Genomic DNA, 12,055 nt, shown 5'->3' with positions numbered 1-12,055 from the left:
CAGTTGTGGTATATCGACTTGATGCATGGTTCTTACATAGTAGATGATCTTCAAATGAGACATGCTACATATCATCAAATTTAGTATGCATCATATTCTAAAAGATTCAAGAAAGCATGTACATACATTGACCAAATCATCCATCATAGAAATTGTGCATTCAACATAGGCACAATAAATGCACATTCAATTTTATCTCATCCTGCAATTTTATGGTAGATGAATCATCATATGAGGAATAGATTTCATGAGGAAGCATCTCAAGATTCTTAACACATGAATTTCTACAAATCTAAAAAAAAAAAATGAACAAATCAATCTGGAATAGAGCATAGCAATATGTAATGCAGGCATTCTACAACATATTGAAGGCAATTAGATGCATCTACTATCTCACTTCAAGACTAACAACAACTAGCCACAGAAAAGACAGCATCTCCCTAATCAAATCAAGTCCAAAGATCTAAAAGAATCATATGTTGTAGCTTAAGACCTTCGAATCCAAGCACAAAATTCAATATAAAATTGTCAAACAGCAAGCATGTCCAACAATCATGACAGCAGTATCTCAAATCAGATTTCCAGCACAGTGCACAAACTTTCGAGATGGATTTGAGCTAACAAATGACTTCCATTTGAGCCCTTTAATATATCAAATCGAAGCTTATCAAATGCAGATCGATTGTCCAGAACACGTCAACTCAAGATTTCTAAGTTTATGACCTCAAATTTGCCATAGCAAAAACTAAGTCTTGAGGATCTACAAACTTCCAGAATCAAACATTGATGCAGTAACATTCATTTGACTAGGCAAATGACAACCAAATCATGCATATAATATGTCATTAGAAAGCTTGAGAAGTCTCCTATGAATCCTTAGAAGGTCACGAACACAATTTGAAATCACTTTTTAGCTCAAACGAAGACATTTAGCAAAGAGGTCAGATCGGTAACAGAAACAACAGCACAGACCAGAACAATTTTCCAGATTCTGGAGTAGACTTTGGACATGCAAAAACCATATCAAATGAGATCCAATCAATGCATTCTATAGCTCATTGGAAAGATATTTGAACCGCCTTCGATTTTCATGAAGACTTCAAACACAGAAAACCACAGCAACCAGCTCATATCAATTCATTTGCACAGAAGGTTATTCAGTTAATAGAACAACAAACAGTTGACAAAAAGAAATGTGATCGGTTCAATGCCATTCTAATGCCAATCCCACATTCTCTTCTGTCCATTCTCACTGTTCACTCTCTACGCAGCTCACAGAAGACCACAGAACAAGCACTGACCCTACTCTTCAATGACTGAAAACATTTGATGGTTCGAGCAACTAAAGGAACCTAAGCCTAATCAGAATAATTCAGACGTCATACAAACCACATCTAGCCACCATGCGAATGCCATGGCCACGAATACCACCACCCTTCAAGTTCGACGGCTGAGAACCAATCACGCAGAAGCACAACACGTGCACAAAGACGTCGAAACAAAAACATACAAAGCAAAAGGAGGTGGTAGACATCTATCGAACTTATCGACAAACTACGAACCCGAAAACACATAGAGGACTAAGAATAAAAGCATAGATTTCACTCAGGCATTTCCCCAAACATGTGATATGCATTTCCATCAAGGAGTTTATACAAGAATATGAATCGACGATTCACTTTTATTTCCATCACAGCAACATCAGAGCAAGCTTATTTTAGGTCGATCATGCTATTTAAGCACATCCTAATCTATCCCATCAGAATCGTTCAAACAGAGCACATAAACACACACCTCGAAAGTGTAGATGTCGAGTGATGGGATTGAAGAATGTATATCCTAGAATCGTCAATGCCGCCGCTGTCGCCGATTGGTTTCGGAGCTATATCTTTGGAGCTGAGCCGAGACTTCCCACTCGGCGCGAACCTGAACCCCTGTATCTCGAGCTCCGGAAGGGCGTGATCCGCAACAAGGGCGTCAGATCGATCAAGTGAGCGAGCGTCCAAATGAGAGAGAGAGAGAGAGGTCAGAATCCCCGACCTGAACGGATTCAAAGAGAGAACAAAATCGAAACCCTAACAGATCGAGAATGGTAGAAAGAGAGCTCACCAATCCGGTGAGCCCGTTCCAGAGAGAAGATCGGTTAAGCGTCGTTGTCGTCGCCGCCACCGCCACCGTCTTCGCCGATCCTCATCAGTCGGTTCTGATCGATTGAAATCCTTTGAACTGAATAGATTTGTGGAGAGATTCCGATCGAGAGAGTCCGTTCGGCCGTTTTCCCAGAGAGAGCCCGAGAACAAACAATCGAAAGATAACCAGCTCCTGAGAGAAAACCAGCTCTCCGCCTTCTTGCGTGAACAAACACCAGCGACGAAATCCCAACGAACTCCCACTCCACTCAGCCGAGATAGGGATTTTAGCGGAGGAGGAGGTCGCGATCCGATTTCATCTGAAGGGAGGGCGAAGAGAAGGAGCTACTACCGTCACCGTCTTTGCCACCGCGTTCGATCGTCAGCTCCCGAGGTCATCAGCTGAGCTTGAAGAACCCTAGAAATTGGCTTCGCCTAAGAGAATTTCCGAGAGGAGTTGTAGAGAGAGAAAAGAGTATCCCCCGCGAGCGAGCGAGCGAGCCCCTAGAGAGCATCAGAAAGAGCCCCCAAAGAGAGAGAAATAGAGTTCACGGAGAGTCCCCCCCGAGAGAGAATTTGCGCGCGAACCGTTTTTTAGATAGAGAGACCTCCAAGAGAGAAAAAAATCGTCCAAATGGCCTTTTTTTTTCCCATAAAATGAGCGAGCATTTATATAAATGTTTTTTTTCCTTTTTCTTTTTGTTTTCTTCTCTTTTTTTTCTTGTTTTCATTCTTTTTCTTTCTTCTTCTTCTTTTTTTTGGCTCTTTATTTTTTTTTATATATTTTTCTTGTAAAATGAATGATTAAAATGTCGATAAAAAATTTCAGGTGTCAACACTTGGGTAACCACAGGCGCACAATGTGATGGAATACTTGAATGGCTACTAGTATTCAATGATACAATTTTGAGGACAACTCGGACAGGTCGAGTGTCACAGAAAGGGAGTATCCAAACGGTGGCGGGTACTCGAAGACAAGAGGATACTTGGATAATCACAAGCATCCAAACTCAAGGGACTATTCAAACAGGTCGAGTGTCAAGATGATAGTACCTGGACAGTGGTAGGTACTTTAAGACAAATGGGGATAGGGATATGCTTACTTGGCAATATCTCTGACCTATGAGAGTATGTCTGTTATTTGCACAATATGCACACATGATTGTCTATGCTGTAAATTTATGAGTTTAAATGTGATTTATGCATGACAATTTTGTCAGTTTTGCATCATCTGAGTTCCACCGGGGAAGATTTTGAGAGACAACCTTTATTCGGAATATAGATGTCTTGAGCATGCCAGGTGAGAGACTTTTAGTCTGAAAGGACTTTTCTCTCACTAGGCAGGATTTATAAGGACCACACTATCTCACTGTCATCATGTCAGCAAGGGTCTAAGTATTCTCGCAAACGGTACGACTTCACCAATGTGAGAGGTTTTTGTTGAAACTGTGATGAAGTCTTGGTTAATGGCTTATCAAAGGGGACCATCAAGGTCGAAGTCTATGGACAAAAAATGGTACACAATCATCTCCGGGTTTACAAGTCAATTACCCTGCAAAAAGAGATAGAGTAATCTTGCTCGTATTTTTTCGAGCGATGTTTATAGACATATGAAATCCTACGTTAATTGAAGTGCCCCTATTTTGAAGAGACTTTTTACAATAAGATGCAATGTAGGCTTGACTCATGTGTAAAAGGGTGAGAGCTGGTGATCGCCTTAGCATTTGTCATCGGTCTTTCTTCTCACGGTCCGATGAAGGTTCTATGGACCACAACATCAATTTCTCTTAGGAATACAAATGGCTGTGTTTTTTGTTTGGGGCATTGGCCTTGCTTTTACCAAGCACACTGCTTTTTCATGCCCCTATTCCTCTTTTCAATTTTTCATTCATGGGCATTGACCTTGCTTTTATCAGGTACACTGCTTTTTTATGCCCCAGTTTTTGTTCTTGTTGCTTGAGGAACTAATTTTGACAAGTTCAAGCAAACTCCTTTGTTAGACTATTGAGTCTTCATCTTTTTCTGGCGCTTCTGATTATACTGTTCGAGTGGCAGCAACTTCTACTCTACCTCCATGTGAGGGTGAATTTACAGACTCAATTGGGTCGTACAATGGATACAAATGCGTAAAGAAAGAATTGCTCTTCACGACTCTAGGGACTTAAATTAACGCGAGTGTTCATATGCAATAAAGACACTCAAAGATTGATGCAAGTGCAAGCAAGAGAATTTCTATCCCTTTTCCCACCTCGTGATGGTGACTTGCCTTCATCTTACCCCAATGTGGGGTGGTTCTTCAACGGGGGTAGGGTAGAAATTTGTTAGTGTATGGGGCTTAAAGTGAGCGATGGAATGCCTCTCACTGTTTTGGTCATCGTACCATTCGCGAGAGAACTCTTTACTCTGTAGTCATTGAATTTTCTGCACTCATCTCACAAGTGTATAGATAGGGGACTGTGTGTAGGATATGGTTTGCCTGTCATTATTCTGACGCGCCTCATCCAACATGCTCAATTAACCTTGTATTCTTCACTTAGTTGTCTATTCTAATAATCCTTAACAGAATCAAAGATTTAGACGGACAAAATCATCATGCAAAATTCGCCTGGAAAAAGGTATGCAACAAATGATGTGAAAGAGTTTGTAAAAATAAATGAATGGCTTTTATTCAAGAAAAACCTACTAACAACTTTAGGGGTATTTACTTAGGTGGAATGGTATTCACAAAAGTATTGAATTTTGAATATCAAAAGGGCTATTCACAAACAGCTATTAACAAATGGGTGTCGATAGATTGCACATATTGGTTAGGGACATGACACGTGAATAATCAGCTAAAGGTCGAGAATTTGATCGGGCGTCTCTGCTCTTGTCCCGAGTTTGGATCACTTGGTTTGCCCCATTTAACCATTAAGCCTAGCCCTTGAATCCCAATGCTTCCTATAATATAAGTTCAGAGAGTGAGTGCTAGAAATGACACCAAGTTGCATTTTCCTAGAGTTTATGTGAGCTGGCTTCTAGGGATACTTGAATACCGATGACAGTCTCTTTACAGTTCCATGCTTCCTTCGACCGGCCTTTCTTATTTGTGGCCACGTAGGCATGATTGCTGATTGTTGATTCACTTTCAACGCCCTCATTTTGTGGAACTTCCCCTTCTGTCTTTGATTAGCAGCATTGGGCAAAGTCATGTATCTCAAGCTTCTATGGAATTTGAGATGGACAATCAAAACTTCCACCTTTCTAATAACAATTTCTTCTTGCAAGGGCATGCGTCTAGAACAAGAAGTGAGGCTTCCAGATTCTAAGATTGTTGACTGGGACAAAAGGTTCCTTTTAACCAGACTGGCTCCTGAATGACGCGTCCTTTATACCGAGCTGGGCGAAATTGACATGGATTACTCTTATGCGTCTGCCTGGGTAATGTCGATTTCCTCAAGTTATGCCATCGAGTTTGCTACTTGATTTTCGACACTTCCTTAAATGTTGGTGATTACCATTCATTTTTCTTCATTGAGTCAACCAAACACACACTTTTTATGATGGTGTAAATACATCACTCATATATAAAAGGTGCATAGGCATTTTCAATCTGATAGAGAAGTGTTTGGCAATGCCAGAATATGAACATCTTTCAAGGGTAGTACTTTTTTACAGCATCGGAATTAACTGGTTTAGAGAACTCTCGCCCATCCATCTCAGTTAGGATCAAGGCTCCTCCGGGGAGTATCTTCTTTATTACATAAGGACCCTTATAATTTGGGGTGAACTTGCCTCCAGGCTCTAGAAAGATTGGCAGCGTCTTTCTCAAGACTAGCTCGTCTACCTCGAAGTGCTTAGGTCGCACCTTTTGATTAAATGATCGAGCTACCTTCTGCTGATAACACTGACCGTGACAGAGGGCTTTCAATTGCTTTTCATCGATCATGTTCAGCTACTTGAGACTTCGTTGTGTCCATTCCTCCTTAGATAATCTAGCCTAGGATAAAATTCGTAGGGAAGGGATTTCTACTTCCACGGGTAAAACTGCCTCCATACCATAAACCGGGGAAAAAGGGGTTGCCCCAATAGAAGTTCGAATCGAAGTTCGATATGCTGTCAATGCGAAGGGTAGCCTCTCGTGCCAGTCGCGGTAATTTTTAGCCGTCTTGGCTAGGATTCTCTTGATATTGTTGTTGGCGGCCTCTACAGCCCCATTCATTTGCGGACGATAAGAGGATGAGTTCAAATGCTGGATCTTGAACTTAGAAAATAATTGATCAATCAGTTTGTTGTTCAAATTTGTCCCATTGTCGGTGATGATGGAATCTGGCACGCCATATCGGGCGATTATGTCATGTTTGATAAACTTCATAACATTCCATGCAGTTACGCTTGCATATGATGTGGCCTCAATCAATTTCGAAAAGTAATCAATTGCAACCAAGATGAACCGATGCCCATTTGATGCCTTTGGGTTAATTGGGCCAATTACATCGATGCCCCACATTGAAAACGGCCATGGCTCAGATAACTGATGCAGTTCAGTTGGAGGGACATTTATTTTATCCCCGTGAATTTGACAACGATGACAACTTCGTACATGTTGAGCACAATCATTCTCTAAGGGAAGCCAGTAATAACCTACTCTCATTATTTTCTTGGCCAACATACGTCCATTCATGTGAGGGCCACATACTCCCTCATGTATTTCTTGCATTATTCGTGTGGCTTCAGTTGCATCCACACATCTTAGCAGGACTGAGTCATACGATCTTTTGTACAGATTTTCACCGCTAACGAAAAACTTTGAAGCCATTTTCATTAGGTATTTTTGATCAGAGGGAGTGCTTTGTTCAGGGAACTCCTGCTTCTGGACATATTTCATGATATCGTAATACTAGGGCTTCCCATCAGGTTCTTCAATTATGGCCATGCAGTAGGCCTGTCTTGCTAGGACTTCAATTTTTAAAGGCTCTACTTCTAACCCTTTCGTTGCTTGCAACATAGATGATAGCGTTGCTAGTACATCAACAAACTGATTATGAATTCTAGGTAGGTATTCAAACGAGATGTCTTGGAATTTTCCCTCCAACTTTTCTAAGTAACCATGATAAGGCACAAGTTTGGTGTCTTTTGTCTTCCATTCGCCCAACGTTTGGAGGATTATTAAGGTAGAATCACCGAACACCCTTAGCTTTGTCACTCCCATTTCAATAGCCGCTTGCAGGCCGATGATGCATGCTTCATACTCGGCTATATTGTTGGTGCATGGAAACATCAATTTTGTGGCCACAGGATAATGTTGTCCATTTGGGGATATCAAGACTGCCCTAGTGCAGGAGCCTGACAAATTTACAGTTCCGTCGAAGAACATAGTCCATGTGTTTTCTTCTACCACGGAAATTCGATCGTCCAAGGGATTATCCTCGCGTACTTCTTTAGGACAGTCTGCTAACATATCGGCGATCACCCGCCCTTTAACTGATTTTTGTGACATCACTTAAATGTCGAATTCCGAGATCAGGATTTGCCATTTGGCCAATTTTCCTACCAATGCTAGGCGATTAAGCAAATACTTGATCGGATCACTTTCGGTTACGAGGAAAGTTTGGTAATGCAAGGTATACTGTCGAAGTCTATGCAACACCCATACTAATGCGGCGCATGTTTTTTCTGATTTGGAGTAGTTTTGTTCTGACGTGGTGAACTTTTTGTTCGAATAGTAGATGGCTCGCTCCTTATGGTCATGGGGCTCCTTTTGTGCCAACATTGCACCTAAGGATTCACTGTTGATGGTAAGGTAGAGAATTAAAGGGTGCCCCGGGACTGGAAGTTTCATCAAGTATTGCTTTAGGTCTTCAAATGCTAGTCGGCAATCATCATCCCATTTAATTTGTGCATCCTTCCTGAGAAGTTTAAAGAAAGGTTTTGTAGTTTCAGAAAGCTGGGAAATGAATCGGGCAATGTAATTTAATCTCCCCAGGAGGCTCCGGACTTCTTTTACAGTCGAGGGAGGAGGCATCTCAAATATCGCCTTGGTTTTTGATGGATCTACTTCTATTCCTTCACAGCTCACAATGAATCCAAGTAATTTGCCAGAAATTGCCCCAAACACACATTTCACTGGATTCAAGCGCAACTTAGATTGGCGAAGTCGCTCAAATAGTTTCTCTAGGGTCTTCACATGGTTTTCTACATGTCTGGTTTTAGTGATCAGGTCATCGACATATACTTCAATTTCTTTGTGCATCATGTCACGGAAAAGGGTGACCATGGCTCGGTGGTAAGTTGCTCCAGCATTTTTCAGGCCAAAAGGCATGACCTTATAATGGAAAGTTCCCCATGGAGTAATGAACGCCGTTTTTTCATTGTCTTCCTCCTTCATAATTATTTGGTTGTATCCCGAGAATCCATCCATAAAGAGAACAGTTTGAACCCTATAGTACTGTCTATCAGAACGTCTATGTGGGGTAATGGGAAATCATCTTTCGGGCTTGCTTTGTTCAAGTCACGATAGTCGACACAAACACGTATTCGACCATCCTTCTTCTTCACTGGCACAATGTTTGCTACCCAGCTGGGGTATCGCACGAGACTTCGAGGAAACCTACTTCGAGGAGTTTCATTACCTCTTCTTCAATCTTTTTTGACAATTCTAGCTTGATTCTTCTTAGCCGTTGTTTCTTGGGGGCTATATCAGGGTTGGTTGGCAAACTATGCTCCACGATCATTGGATCAAGGCCTGGCATATCCGCGTATGACCATGCGAATACGTCTTGATACCTCTTTAAAGGAGCAATCAAGTCTGCAGCTTCTTCTTCAGGAAGGTTGGCGTTAATCTTTATCTCTCTGGGACCTTCTGCGTTGCTTAAATTGATAGTGACGGTGTCTTCAGTGGTAGGGCCTTGTTTCTTCATGACGCTCCCAGTCTCGTTGAATTTCATCGGAATTATCAAAGTCATCATCTGAGCTATCAGAGTTGCTATCATGGCTATCCATGATGTTGGTTTGGACTGTTCCCATACCCTTGTCTGCCGCTAGATCATTCTTGTGTCATAGAGTAGATAGGCTAAGGGGACAAATAAGGTTAGTAGTATGCATGCTTTTCTTTTGGAAATGTGATAAATTGTTCTTGAAGATTTAGGACAAGGAAACATGAGGAGACTCGGGCCTCATATTTCTTCTTTCATTTGACGGCTGGCTATCATCAACAGGCCGGTTTGGTGTGTCTCCCCATGCCCTCAAAATGTTTTCAACTTTATTTATTAGTAGACGGATTTACAGAGTGATTTCAAAAAATGATTCCCCGGGTGGAACTGATGTTGAAAACAAAACAAGCCAAACTTAAAAAAATATATACAAGCTCCCACGTAGGGGAGTATGCGGAGGAAATAAAAAGGATTCTACTCGAGCGGGTCTGCACCCATTTCCCCTGATGATCCTTCATTGATAGCCCCCACGAAGAAGTCTTCATACCAGTCGCTAGCCACATCTCCATATGCTCGCGGCTTTGCAGATTTCATATCATCCATGCCTTCCTATCCATCAGGGGCGCTGTGGTGATGATGATCATAGAAACTTTGGGGGATTGAATAATTGACATAGTAGTCAAATTTACCACTTGGTTGGCCCAAAGTGTCCATGATCACCTCTCCTCTACGTGCTTCCTTAGCATGCTTAGGGAACATGGTGATATTGCTAGTATAAACACCTAGAGGGGGGGTGAATAGGCGCACAAACAATTTGTCTCAAATACAGAAGTAATTCTTAACAAATTGAAATACGATCGAGGTATAGAGAGTAAGGAAGAGAAAATTGAACACAGGATTTATAGTGGTTCGGCTTATTCCAAGCCTACGTTCACTCTTCCGCACTGACAGCCCACCGGCTGGATTTCACTATGATCAAAAGAGAAGTTACAGCACATCTTTGCCTTGATTCCACAGTGTAGATGTTCTACCACACCTCCTCAAGGTCTCTCACAAATATAGACTCTCTTTTGTATACAGTATTCGCTCAAAGGATTTTTCTAAACAAATAGGAGCTTCAGACTTTGGAATTCTTCTATCGCGCACTTCTTGAACAACTAAGAACATCTTCCTTATATACTCCTTTATGCCATCATACCCGTTGGCACTTACCAAAGGAATTCCTCCAATCTACCCGTTGGACGGAATCAATTAGGAAGATTGTTCGAGCTATTAAAGGAACGTGTTGATAGCCCATCAATCTGTTCGCCCATACAATCGGGATCTTGGTTTCCATAAGTAGAACCTTCCAATAATATTTAGACAATCATCGAATCTTCAGTCATTGAATCAAACTTGATCAATCAAAGGATTCTGATATGTCTTCTCCAGCCACGAGATCTTCTCCGGAAGATAAGGTTAAATCCTGAACAAAACATCCAGTTCGGATAACCTTTCTTCAACGGATTAGAGACTCAATTAGGATAGACTTTGAGTCTTGAGTCGGCTGTCCGGAAGTCTTCGAGACTTTAACTAGCGAGTCTGCGGACCTTCGAGACTAGATCGATGGAAACGTTTTGTCAACTTCAAAACACTTTCACCGAGATTTCTCCAACAATCTCCCCTTTTTGATGGTGACAAAACCTTCCTGCAGATTTGGATAACTTTGACCTGCAAAACATCTCTCAAACACATATGCATATCTTATAGAAATAAATGGCTAATAGAATAACACTAGAATCTGCAACCACAGAAAATAGGTTAGTCCAGTATATGATTAAGCCATTCATAAGATATCAATATTGATTAATAGAAGCAGTCAAGTCAAGTCCAAGTCTAGGTAGTTCTTATCCAGACACAAAACAAACAAAACAAAGTCAAACAGGTTCAAACAGGTTCAAACAGGTTCAAACCATAAACCTCAAAACAATCCAACAAAAAGTTTAATGAAAAGATTTTGAATCAAATCTTGCGAATCAAATCTTGCATCTCTCCCCCTTTTTGTCATCATTAAAAAGGATGAGACGAAGTTAAGATTGCTTGGGAACGCGGACAAGCTGGATATCTTCCATAGACTGAACGATGCCTTCCAGCCTTTTAAAGTCTTCCTTCAGCTGTACAACCTCCTCACTCTTGGCATTTGCCTGATTCTGAATAGAGATGGCTTGCATCTTATCATTCAATGAACAGGAAGAAGCTTGACTTTCATTCTTCAAACTTTGAACTTCGCATCCCAAGGCATAAATATGACCTTTCATCTCCAAGAGAATATCCATGATTCTGCGAAAATCTGCTCCATTATCAGTCTGAGTACTTGCTTCGGCTCGATCTGATGGAGTAAAAGCAGACGATGGTGGATCAGCATAATCTCGCAGGTTTGGCGATGAAGCTTCATGACCTTCCTCTCGAAACCGAGATGCACAAACATCTTCCGGGTGCAACGGGCGAGCGGCCCGACTCCTTCACTTGCATCGGGATATGAAGACGTCACTCCTTTCTCTCGATCTCCCCCTGTTTCCATGCTTACAGGTGGAGAAGAGATTTCCTCAGGTTCTCCTTCTTCTCTTCTTTCTTCTTCAGGTCTTTCTTTCTCTGCTTCTTGCTTTGCTTCTCTTTCTTCTTCTTCCTTCTCCTCTGCTTCTCTTTCTTCTTCTTCCTTCTCCTCTTTGCTTCTTTCGTCTTTTGTTCGATTCTTTACGTGGAACAGGGACGACCTAAATTCTTCAAAGCCATTGCGAGAGATGGTGATGTCTTCATCATCATCTTCATCCTCAACGAGGAGAGCTCTTCTTCTCTTTGATGAAGCAGCCATGGGCTCCTTCCCTTTTCTCTTAGCAGCAGAAGAGAGTTGATGAGATTTGGTAGGAGTCTTCTCCTTGAATTTCTCCAATTCCTTGCTCAGTTCCTTTAGACACATTTTGGTCACCATTTTCAGTCCTACCACCATATGATCGCATGATCAAACACAAAAGATTT

At 41.5% G+C, this 12,055-nt stretch overlaps 1 protein-coding gene across 1 annotated transcript; it reads right to left on the bottom strand.

The window, feature by feature from the left end:
* Positions 1-7,008: 7,008 nt before the first annotated feature.
* On the bottom strand, positions 7,009-7,608 carry LOC120295987 (uncharacterized protein Mb2253c-like). The gene has a single exon (XM_039317628.1). It carries the CDS (start codon positions 7,606-7,608, stop codon positions 7,009-7,011), a length of 600 nt encoding a protein of 199 aa, XP_039173562.1.
* Positions 7,609-12,055: the final 4,447 nt, after the last annotated feature.

Source organism: Eucalyptus grandis, chromosome 7, assembly GCF_016545825.1.
Source record: "Eucalyptus grandis isolate ANBG69807.140 chromosome 7, ASM1654582v1, whole genome shotgun sequence".
NCBI classification, from domain to species: domain Eukaryota; kingdom Viridiplantae; phylum Streptophyta; class Magnoliopsida; order Myrtales; family Myrtaceae; genus Eucalyptus; species Eucalyptus grandis.
This window is presented reverse-complemented; position numbering and strand designations above follow the sequence as displayed.